Source organism: Alosa alosa, chromosome 1, assembly GCF_017589495.1.
Source record: "Alosa alosa isolate M-15738 ecotype Scorff River chromosome 1, AALO_Geno_1.1, whole genome shotgun sequence".
Classification (NCBI taxonomy): Eukaryota; Metazoa; Chordata; class Actinopteri; order Clupeiformes; family Clupeidae; genus Alosa; species Alosa alosa.
In genome coordinates, this window is record NC_063189.1 from 8,253,960 (window position 1) to 8,266,823 (window position 12,864).

Below are 12,864 nucleotides of genomic sequence, written 5' to 3' on the forward strand. Positions count from 1 at the left end.
TTTTATTAGTTTGTGGGTTTCTATGTTTTTGACCTCCTCGGGTTTTGTTTTGAAAAGCTCATGGGAGGTCTATTATATAGTGTGTCCACTGGGTCACTTCCGTCTCTTCCGTCTGTTGACTTTTCTTGTGAGTGATTGTACCCTCTTATCATTCTGCCCATTGTGTCCTGTCAGGAAGTTGCTCCAACCCCATAGTAGAACACAAACTCCTCTGAGGCAATGTGTGTCTTCCGAGGTTGCTCTGAGAGCAGAAGTAGTAACTCTTTGTTGTGACAGGCACCACAACAAATATGCCCCCCCCCCCCCACACACACATACAAATACCACATATAAAGTGTTGACTCTTTGAACAGTGTCCTCTCATGTCACGGAGTGGAGACCTACTTACCAACCTCAGATTAGGCGCTTTCTCTGTTGTCCTTGAGGGCTCTTAACAGATGTGCATCCCGGGAGGCTGTAAACCCTGCTCTGCCACTGCTGTACACATCCCTGTCCACATAATAACTGAGCCGCACGCTGCCACCACCGCTGCTGCTGCTGGAAATACGGATTACTCCAAACCCACCAAATGAAGCTTTCCTGGATGAAGCCGGGCTGGCGAAACACAAGAGCAAGGTGCAGCAACAACACATGGCTGCTGCTGCTGACGCCACTCTGCTCGGGCTTGGCCTATATGTCAGGCAGCCGGAGTGACCCTGCCACCTCCTGAGTGCAACATTTCCAAATGGGATGACATGTTGTCGGATAAGAGGAGGACAGGATTCGAAGAGAGAATCAGCCCAAGGGGATAAGCCATGGTAGAATTTGCCTGCTTTTCTCTGCGAGGGCTGGTATTATTTCTGGAACATTGTTTTTTTTTTTAGGTCAGGCAGATGTTTCTTTTCCAGCTGGCTTGTGTGTAGAGCAGAGGGATGTGATGTAGGGAAGGGTAGAGGAGAGGAGACAGAAGCAGCAACTCTGCCTGCAGCCTGCGTGCTTGCTTGCCTGCCCTACCTGTCTGCCTGCGCACCCAACTCCACTCACCACTGAGCAGGCTTTGTGCTGCGCATGCTTCTGCATAAGAGGCTTAAAGACAGATGTGTGTGTGTGTGTGTGTGTGTGTGTCTGTGTGTGTGATGTTGTGGGGGGAGGGGCTTATATGGGTGATTTGGTGTATGTTCAATCTGGTATATTCATGTTTGTTTCTTTGGCTTTAACCTACCATGTTCATGTGTGAGTCCATAGAACTGCATGTGTGTCCTCAATATCAGTCCATCTGTGTGTGCCTTACAGCAGAGTGGAGCAGTATATAGCCTAGTAGTTGCATCAAAGTGGGAGCACTCACAAACCCTCCTTTGCTGTTTTATGTATTATTAAAATAGCCTCTGATTTTAAAATCTGATTTTAACTAATGACAAACCATCATCATTAAATCAAAACCACTGCTACTCTATATGTAGATGTGACATGCAGTATTCACTTTTTTCTGTTTAATCTCTGTATCGTACCGGGAGGTGTCACTGCAAGTTTTCAATGTGCACCCGGTTTACTAAACTGTGTGCTAACTGTATTAAATTGTGTGCTCATTTTACTAAATTGTATCTCATTTTACTAGATTGTGCACTCATTTTAGTAAGTTGCGCTCATTTTACTAAATAGTGTGCTCGTTTTACTAAATTGTCCGCTCATTTTACGTTTTACTTAGCCTACTTGCATGCTCATTTTAGTCAATTAAAACATTTTTTATTAGGACTAGGCTAAAACGAGCAAACGGTTTACTAAATTAAACGCACAATTTAATATTAGCACACCACACCACCATGAGTGCACGATTTGGTAAAATGAGCACACGATTTATCGGTAGGCCTATAGCCTACAACATAAAAAAAAAAAAAAACTCTTAGTGCAGGCTCCGGCAATAAACATTTCCTCCTGAAGACTACGTCTGTTCCTTTAAATCAGATAAAGTTGCATAAACGTATTTTCATCGAGCTGGGAAGACGGCTTTTTTTGTTTTTGTAGCAAAGACTTGTTTCATCATGGTGGTGACATTAATAGTGTGATGATGTCCACCAGCCCGGTCTGAATAGGATATTAATAGTGATGAATAAAGGTTAGTGCTCCAGATGTTTCAGTCTGGCCAGAGTTCAGACGCCATGCTCCCCAGCCTCGGCTGCCACCCACCCCTCCCCCTCTCTTATGTAAGCTGCATGAGGCCGGATCGCTTTCCCTCTGCACCATCAGGGTCTCATTCTCATGAGACTTTTTAGTAGGCGTATAGTGACGGAAATACTCCCCCCCCCCTCCATCTGCTGTCCCCTGAGTGTCTGGGTGCGCAAACACTGAGCAGTGACGAGGCCGAGGGGTCCTCCGAATATCCGAATATCAAACTAACTTCACCTCGGTCTCATGTAAGCCCATATGCAATGCATATGTGCATGTGGCATGGACGGTCCGAATCATTTGAACTTAAGCATGCACCATCGTTTGAGAGCAATACCTGAGTTCCGCCTTGTCATTTCGCACACGGGCGTAGCAAGGGGTGTCCCAAAATGCTCCCAATTTTGTCATGATACAAAACAGTACAATAGGTCATCAATTACTTATTAAAAGACTCGCTACAGCCCTGCACATCCATGTGCGTTTAATGATTTATTATCTGGTTGATTTTGTAGTCTATTTAGAAAAAAAGACCTTAGGGTTTGTCCTCAATTACCATGGAAAATCGTGCACAGCATTGGCAGTTGAACCTGAAGAACTGCATGACGATGATAGCAGCTTTATTTATGTAGCTTTAGGTTACATCACTAAAACACTCATTTAGGCCTACCAATTATTCAACATTGTTGTTACTCCTTGTGTCCCCTGAGTGGTTAAAAATGGTTGTTACAGTGTAATGAGAAAACTGTTAAATGCAATGACATAACATGGCACTTATAAGTCAATAATCATCCCAGCCTACTCTATGGCTACAGCGTGACTTCCCGCTGTCCTCAAGCGAATCGAACGTATCGGTCGAAACAAGGGCAGTTTCGCTCTGCAATTATGCCAGGGGCAGTCTTTGCATTATTTCGTGAAATTAATTTGTTTAAAAAAGTTTTGTTATAAGACAGTTTATGTGAATGCGAGATCGTAGCCTAATGGCAGGTTGGAGGAGAGTGAGTCGAGCAACAGATGCCGCACTGTGAAATAAGCCCTTAATTCCGCTAAGTCTCAGGAGGGGTAACAACACAGTAATACAGACTGTGTGTGAGGACCAGTCGGATGAGCGCTTCGTTGCTGATGCCGTCACTAGTTTGCCTTCGAAGCTGACTATGCACGATCGTTGACAGTCCTGTCTGGGAGTTGGGAGGCACAGCCAATAGTCTACGTAAAAATAATAACGATGTAATTTCCACGCAATTTCGTCTTGATTTAGAAATCGACAACCAGGCATTTGACAGTCACCACAAGGATTTTTAACGGACCTGCGAATCTCCGTGACTCTTTTTGGACCGGTCAAATTAAACCTTTGATTTACTTAAGTAATTCCAGTCGTGGAGGGACGGAAGGCAATCCGACTTTGCCGGCATGCCGCCCAAGAAAAAGGTAAAATACCCTTCCAAATCTTCATTATGTGTATCTTTTGCGGATGCAACTTACGCGCATGTGTGTGTGTGTGCGCGCGTAGCCGCGCGTGTGTGTTTGTGTGTGTTTGGATAGGATGGTGCCATTGGAAGAGAGTGCCATCTGTTGCGTTGAGCTGTAATCCATGAGGTTGAGCCTTTCTGCCTCACTGCATTCGTTTATTGGACACTACACACAGCGGCGGACAATAATGGACTTTTCTATGTGGGTAGTAATTTTAGCCTTGGTAGAGAAGCAAAACATATTTCTCGTTTTATTAGAATATCCAATACTTGTTGCCTGTTCATGGGATCACCACATATCCTTGATTATGAAAGTACAGTTCAACCACTCTGCAACACAAGGATTGTTGTGCTCTCTGAAATATAGTATTGTGTGATAGGCCTATCGAAGAAAGTGTTTCTGATGCAGAATACTTTGGATTGCAGTTATGCACTGCACAAGCACAATCAGACAGGTTGCTCTTAACTGGGAAAGCTCCTTAGTTGCCAATATGATGTTGTTTCCTGTGCTATAGGCAAACTGGGGGGTGGGGCGTTCTAGCAATGGAACTTGCTAGAACATGTTAGAATCCAATTTAACTGGATTATTTCTCAGAAATTCTCCACCGCACTGTGAATGCACAGCCTCTAGGCCTACCATGAAAACCAAACATGAGTCTTGTCAATAATTAACGTTACCCATTTGCTTGTCTTGATTGCTGGACATAGTTACTGGAGGCATCACAGGATATGCAAAGAGCCAAACTGAACAATTGGCACTGGTTCATGTTGCAAGGTGTACTAGCAAAGAAGACACAGCTTGTGTGTTTTGTCCTAACATTGCTGACTGCCTAAAGGGAGTTTGCATTTGTCTCTTTTTCTCCAAATCCTGGATTGACGCATGCAGTCCTAATCTCCTTACAGAGAAGCAATCATGACCAAGAGCAATAGGACAGAGAGAGAGAGAGGGAGAGAGAGAGAGAGAGAGAGATAGGGTGAGAGTGAGAGTGTATACTTTTGTTGTTTGCTCTGTACCAAACATTTAATAGACGTTTCTCAGACTTCTGTAACATCATCAAACTCCCCCCTTTGATTAGACTGCACGGCTCATGTACTGTACTCCCCCCTTGACTGCATGGCCCATGCACTGTACTCCCCTATTTGATTAGACTGCATGGCCCATGCACTGTACTCCCCTATTTGATTAGACTGCATGGCCCATGCACTGTACTCCCCTATTTGATTAGACTGCATGGCCCATGCACTGTACTCCCCTATTTGATTAGACTGCATGGCCCATTCACTGTACTCCCCTATTTGATTAGACTGCATGGCCCATGCACTGTACTCCATCTTCTGTGTTTACCTCAAGGGTCTTGCTGTTGTGGCAGCCTATGGCTGCTCAAATGATTTATTGATTGAACCTTTCAAAAGCAGTCAGTGTAATGCAGTGCTGTAGACACAAGCTGATGAAAAGGTGTCGCAACCCGGTGCAGGTCTAATGACCACAGACATGGTTACTCTATAGAGAGTCCTGTCATGAGTCACATTGGGAGCACAGGAGGGCTCTCATCACTGCCATCAACTGCACTATTGTGTACCGGAAGTCTTTCAGTCAGGATACTATATTAACAGCCTCAAACGTTAAAAGGATATCCTTTGCTGAAAATAACTCAAGAAGGTCCACAGAAGACAGGTGGATGACATTGTCTGGATTGTCTGGTCCTAAATGATTTTGAATCTCAGAAGGAGACAGGATGCAAAAATGTGCCACTTTTTTGAAGCATGCTTGTATAAGCAACTGATATCATCCTTAAAGTGGAGGTTCAGTATTTTTGGATGATATTGAGTGTAAATTTTCATGTGTGACTAAAATGATGTTATTGGGAGTAGTTTTTAGTAAGATTGTATGCATTTGCAACTTCATTTAGCTCTGAGGAGGTATACCTAATGAAAACTAATTGTTAAATCAAACAAAACTTCTTTGTTGCTTTAATAGGAGAGGTGGGTAGGACACACAGTCATACAGGGACATTGACATTATGGAGAAATAGTGTAGGAACACCTTAGCTAAGGCCAGAGCACACTTAACTGCATACAGAGAATTAATCTTAATTAGATTACTGACCTGCTCCACATAGCATAGTGCTGATTCCTGAGTTCTAAAGAGGTTAATGTGCACTTAAGTCCTGCTTCTAGGTGTATCCATGTACAAACACGGAAAGAAAAGACTGACCTGCTGTTTAAAAATATGTACTGGTTGAGTGCACAAACGTCACAAGGGAAAAATATATTTCTACAAACCAACCTTTTCACTTCACTTACTTATGTTCAGTGATAGTCATTATATTGTAGACTGTGCTTTTAATACTTAATTAATAAATGTGTTTTATTTTATTGCATGCTTTATCAGGAGGTGAATACTGAAGTTCTGATAGTCATTGTATTGTAGACTGTCCTTTTAATACTTAATTAATAAATGTATTTTATTTTATTGCATGCTTTATCAGGAGGTGAATACTGAAGTTCTGATAGTCATTGTATTGTAGACTGTGCTTTTAATACTTAATAAATGTGTTTTATTTTATTGCATGCTTTATCAGGAGGTGAAAAGTATATACTTAATTTTAGACTTAGAATTAACTTGCAATGCTATTTATGTACCGGTACTTGCATTAACGTGTAAGGTAACTCTGAGAGGTTTGTCTGTTGGCTGTTATCATTCAGTTGTATGAGCAGCTCTGGGAACTCAGTACAGTGTCTGAGTCCCAGACCCTCCCTGTCAAAGTGCTGCCTGCTGGGGTAGCAAAAAGTGTAGGAGAACAAGACTTGACCCCATAATTGTGAAACGTTCTCTGGTGCAGTAAGTCAGTGGCTGTCCTTCTTGCATTGATTTCTAGCTGCTCTATACAACCAGGATTAAACTGGTTAATAGAGGCAAAAGTTCACTTTATTGCTGCTCGTAATTCTGTTCAGTTTGAACATTCTTTTAAAATGCATAAACACTATTCTTCTAGACAGGCAGAAGGATATTGTTCTGTATGTGTATTTCATCTGGAACCATCAGAATTGCACATATATTATATTACTATTTTACCCATACATACATCACATCTAGTGTGCAACATCCAGTTAAAACAACACAACTGTTTATCAGCCAATGGTTATGGTGTACCCTTTGACACCATTTCATGCCTTATCGACTCAGGGTGCAGATAAGGCCATCTCCAGGAAAAACTCATCCTCTTGTGTTCTATCCCATAACACGTGCTTGTCAATCAATGGTGTAAAACAGCTAGCCAACAATTCCTACCACCTGAATCCATTTCTTCAGAGCGCAATGCTATTAACCCTTGTCTACAGTAATCCAGCTTCCAGGGGTCACGATTTGCCTGGGTTTCTACTTAGTCTACTTAAACAGCCTGTAGTCTGCAACTTCCATAAAAACAGAGCACAGACTATGTAAAACACTGTTTGGCATTAAGTATTAAAGTCAGCCAAAAGCTATTAATTAGTCTTAGTTAAAGATCTCCAGATCAGTGATTTATGCATGATCTGACCCAGCCATTTACCATTCACACAAGCTGGTATTGTGTCTCCTGAATCCTTACATTCAGGCATTCAAATTAAATGTAATTAAATAACATTTAAATATTCTATCAGTGTATGATGCTTGCATGAGGGAAACATCCCAAAACAACGGCACCCATATAACTGCTGTTGTTTAGAGAAGTATTTCTCATACAAGCATCATGCAACAATGCAAAAACAATGAAACTATTGTAGGCCTAATTATATTTTACATTAGTAAAGCAGTACTCTGATGTGCATGTTTTTACAAACTTTTGTGAACAATCTTAGCACTTTAAACATTGACTGTTTTGAAGTGCATGTATAGCAATATAGTATACAAATAATAACAATTGTGATATCATTATGATAATTTAATGGGGGGTGGGAGGAGGGGGTGGGTTCATGTAGGTGGGCCCTATGACCCCAAAGTATGCCTTGACTGGGCCTCAGGTCAAAGAAGTTTGAGAAAGGCTCATGTAGACAACAAAGCAGCAAGGAGGCATCATATGATCATTTAAACAAGTTTTATGTCAAGGTCGGTGAGGATGGGAAAAATCGTACATTTGTGCAAACTTTGCCCGCACTTCAGTCACAGTCATTATTCATTTAATCATTAAATAAAATACAGTACACGTCTTGGTTCAATAGGTTACGTGCAGTCATTTTAATATGTTTTAATAAACATTGAACCAGTCCGGCCCTCAGCTTGTAGCAAATTTGTTTTTTTGGCCCTCTAATGTATTTGACTTTGACATCCCTGATCTAGAGAACACAGCTTCAATACTCTCTTCTCAGTGTGTAGAGAGAACACATTTCATATTCTCTTTCAGATTAAAACTCTGTCCTCATTAATTACTGATGAATACTGGTTCATTAATAAGATACGTTATGACAAGACACGCCCCTCTCCTGTTTGATCTCAATTTTTGTAATTTAGTCAAAATGATATTTTCCAAGTGTAATGCCACTTTAAAGACAACAGTGTTTCCCATTCTGTCTGAAAGTCAGCTAAATTTCCCCTGTGTGTACAGACCAAACAAAAATAAGTCCGGTACTCGGAGCAGGTTCTGCACATTCCCCACTGTACATGGCCTTTTTTTCACTAGAACCAGGAGCAGCTTTAATATGAGAATAAATCCCACATGAAGGGAATTTAATAATCATCCCGCAGGGCTTTTTCTTTTGTTCAACTGGGAATGTCAGAAACAGTCAAGATGAATGTTCCTAAGAGCCTCCGCAACCGAAAGGACAGCAGAGCAGATCAATGAATGCATTAGCTAACACAGCCAGTTTACTGTATTCTGTGGCAATATGAAATGACGGGATATAAATATATAAAGCTGTTTACAGGTAGTGCACTTTGCAAAATGCAGTTGAACTCATTGACCTGGTGGCTAGCGCTAACTTTAGCTACCCTGCTTGCCAGTTGGCTGTCTGAGGCATGAGTCACTGGCATGGTTGAATTTTTGTTATGGGAGCCCATCTCCCCGATCAGCAGCACTTTGTGTGTGGCATGGACGTTAAAGTGAGGCTGAGGCTACTGGCAAGAGATAAAAAGGCAGGTGCCTGTGCCAGTGCTTTGGAGGACTCGGTCTCCTTCAGGAAGGGCTGCTGCCTGGAACAGGCCTCTCAGCAGGGGTGGGGAGGGAATGGGACTTACTGCCTTCCACGTCATGACATAATCAAATTAATGCAACCATGTACCTTCAGAGGATGCCACTGGGATGGAGGAAAGGGGGATATTCATACTTTATACTGCCCATTATACACAAGATGTGTTTGTGTAAAGAAATTCAGTAAGATACATTGTTGATTTTACATGATGTGGCTAATATTTGTGTTGCCAAAACAAGCATAAGTGTAGCTCATTAGTTCAATGAAAAAAAGTGTGTTTGTTCCTGCCCTGGCAGGGTAATGTCTTGGTGTCTCTTAACATACATGGGGTCAATGGTTATAGGTGTATGTGAATATGTAAATGTGTAATGAAAAAAACAACAACATGTAGCAGTTATACTAGTGATTATAATCTGTAGAGCTTTAATGGTCAAATCTTAATGCAGCCCTCAGTGCTGACTGCATAGCTTGTGACTGGCTGTTGGTCAGTGTAGCCTATTGTTTATGAGTTCATCTGTGTGCTGGAGCTCTGTCAGTGGGACGCCGGCTTGCGGGATCTGGGCAAGGTGCTGGGGTAGCAGATGTCTGTGGTGCACTCACAAGGAAACTACATCAAGTGCCTGTGTGTTATTTATGGCACAAATCACACAGCCCACACACAGACCTGATGGCCACCACTTCCTGTCAGTGTCTTAGGAATTTGTTTTGTATGGCTTATGCACCATGCTTCAAACAGAGTATGGTAGCTATGGCTGCACAATTTATATATCGAATCATGCTTTTTCTGGCATCATTTTTGAAAGTCAAGCTTCTGTTAAAGAAACACCAGGCAAGCCTGATGCTTTTTCTCTACGAAACTCCCCCTCGCTCGGTCTGAAGCTCTTTTCCTTTTCTTTGCGTCTTCCGTCAAGGGTTTTCGCTGCTTTTTCGCCAGCTCTGCCATTATACACACATTTGCAACAATCGCTAGCGTTTCGTTTGCCTGCCTCTGCTGTGGATGCAGGATGTAAACTGATCCTGCTTCGGTCGGTGGGTACGATACACTGAACTTGCAAGCGGGATATTCTTCCTACAGGCAGTAGGGGCGGGCAAGAGAGTCTTCATTCACCCTGTAATGAGTCATTTAACCATATACCGACTTACGAAGATGAGTAATTAACACGAAAACGTTGCCTGGTGTCCCTTTAAATTTCTGTTTAATTCACTTCTGATTGGTGAGTATGCCTGAGAAACACAGCACTCCTGTCCTGTTGGGTGAGCTTGACTGTCTGTCAAGGAGGATGACATGAAAATAAAAAAATCATACAGTAGATGTGACAAAATTAACTTTTGTCACAAGAGTTGTGAGCTGCCTAATTACTGTAATTGCAGCCTTTGTGATTAGCTAAAAGTGTAGCTTACAAGAAAGTGTGGTTTGTGATATGTTTTATACAATCTTGAACAGAGTTCTGCTCATAAGGGGAACCCATGTGCAGCCTATGTTGTACTGAATGCTGCCAAGCCCTCGAGAGCTCTGCACACCAAGTGAATTGCTGGCATTGCACCGAATCCTTGGAATTGATATGATTTCTCAGACTTGGTGAAAAATGTGTTTCTTAAAAAAAAAATGATTGCCAAGGAGAATTGAATAGGTACTTTGTCACAATATTGAAATAACTGAACATGTTTGGAATTATTTTTGATATTGGTACATTGAGAGTATATGCTGCACTTAGCTAGCTGACAGTACATTTAAAATGAATTACCTTCAGGCCGTTCTCATTTCTCAGACAATTGACTGAAGGCAAAATTTGGTGAATCGATAATGTTTGTGGTTGTAAAGTGGGAGTGATGTATGTTGTGACATGTCTACTGTCATTGGGACATACACACCCCTGGGTTAGGTCAGGCATGATGACGATGCTGTGTCAAGGAAAAGTCAAGGAAGGGTCAGACAGTTCAACCTGGTGATACTTTTCAATGTGACTGTAGAGTTTACAAAAATATTTGTTTACAAAACTATGAGAATATATATTCACTAAATATTAACTAAAAATTAGTAGGTATAGGTATAGGTTTGGTTCTCTTAAAATGTATGTGTGTGTTTGTGGGGATGTGATGTGTGATGAACTAGATCATCTTGGTTGTCCTCTGGCAGAGATAATTGAGATTAGGGGTATGAAAGTGCTTAAAAATCAGTTTATCTCTCATTGGATTTGTCTGTGTACTGCTTTTTGGTTGTTTTCTCCTTTACTCCACCATGCTTGATTATTTTCTCCACATATTGAGGCTCAGGGCTTAAGGGACGTTTACACCAAGAACTATAACTATAGCGATAATATGAATGACAACGTCCACACATAAACTATAACGATAACAGCATGAAGAACGATATCGTCAGGGATCACTTTCAGGGGTGCGTTTCCCAAAACCAAAGTTGCTAACATGTTGGCAACTTTGTTGGTTGGCAATGGGAAATTGCATTGCAACCAACAAAGTTGCTAACTTAGTTAGCAACGGGAAGGGAAATGCGCCCCAGATCGATTTCGAGAACGATAAAAAGCTAACTCCATGAAATTCTAGCGATCTAATTCATCAACATGAGGAGAGACTTTCCTTATCTTTTGTCAGTGTGGATGCTTTTATCGTTATAGTTATTCACCTTATTCCGCCACGGCCATTTTAGAAATATATTTTCTTCCGCCTTGTGCTCAATATTCCTGACGGCTAGTTCCGGCTAATTAGCATCATATTGCCACTCATCTCGACAGAACTCTATCTCAATGTATCGCAATGGGTGTACTGCTCAACAGGAAGTTCGGACACAACGCAAGCAAAGATGGCGCCCCCCGTATTTGCGTGTGGAATAGTTATTAGGCGTGTCCGTCTTCAAGCAGATCTGTGCAGATCTGACTTGATGTGATGCATTCTGGGTTGAACACAATGGAGAGTTCTGTCTTCCTCTCTGATAGGCCATTTGCTAACTCTCTCTCCTCTCTGATAGGCCCTTTGCTAACTCTCTCTGTCTTCCTCTGTGTTAGGGTTCGGCGGACCGTCAGGACAACAACACTGAGGTGGAAAAAAATGCACAGGTGCAATTGGAAAAGGCAAAGGTAGGTACCCATAGATGTATTGTTTTGTAATGAGCTAATAATTACAATGATTGTTTTTAACCGACATTTCACCTCTTTACTACCAATTAAGAATAACATTTAGTGAAGCAAAGCAAATAAATTACAAGAACACTAATTGCTTTTAATGAGGAGGAGTTGGTATGTAGCTAACATAATGTCAGAATTGCTATGGACAGTGCAGCTTTAGTCATGGTTCAGCTCCCTCTGAAAATGAAATGAAATCCCCCGGCCCTGGTTAACATGCTCCCTTAGGTACAATCTAATTGAATTCCAAACAGACAACCGTTTTGTACTGGCCTGGCCTGTTTTCCCTGTGTCTGATCCTCAGACACAAAAGTGGAACAATTAGTGGCCTGATTGGCATGCTGCTGACGTTTGACTTTGTGGTAAAAATTGCATACTAAACCCATTGGAGCTCTTGGGCCTTTCATGCAGGCTCGTCCGTTGAGAGATGCAAATTTAGAACCGGGAATGACTAAATCGCTGTCATCTGTGCTGAAGGCATCGCATTGAGCTAACTTTCAAAACGGCAGACATTCACAAGAGACTTTTCAGACATCTGCCTCTTTCAAGACATTTTGAAAAATAACAGGCAAACTGAAAAATTGCTGAAAATTGCTCCTTGTGTGCCTAAGCCACACTAATGCTCCCCCTCTTTGAAGATTTCCCCCCAAATTTAGGGTGCTTGTTGCTTTTGCTAATCCCACTTCCATTTCAGCAGTTTTACTTCAGTCTGACTTCTGGTGTTTCAGTGATTAAAGCTCATCATTCTGTCTATTTAAAGCTATAGACATCTGCACTTTTGTATCTGGTGTATTGCTTGAAATACAAAGGCATGGATAAACACATATTCACAGACACAAGGGCACACACACACATACACACACACACACACATTCACATTCACACACATTTCAAGGAATCTTTAATAGGTACAGTCAACACAGTCATATTGGAAACTGTAATGCAACCATGTG

At 41.7% G+C, this 12,864-nt stretch overlaps 1 protein-coding gene across 6 annotated transcripts in view; it reads left to right on the plus strand.

Moving 5' to 3' along the window:
- Positions 1 to 12,864, plus strand: part of cacnb2b (calcium channel, voltage-dependent, beta 2b) — a 29,593-nt gene that overhangs the window by 4,409 nt on the left and 12,320 nt on the right. For 5 of the 6 annotated variants that reach the window (XM_048251821.1, XM_048251861.1, XM_048251831.1 and 2 more), the window contains exon 2: positions 11,795 to 11,866. In XM_048251821.1, the coding sequence (XP_048107778.1) occupies positions 11,795 to 11,866 (72 nt within the window). Of the gene's footprint in view, positions 1 to 3,093; positions 3,568 to 11,794; positions 11,867 to 12,864 lie in introns of those variants that run through there. The other variant, XM_048251850.1, reaches the window with a different exon arrangement.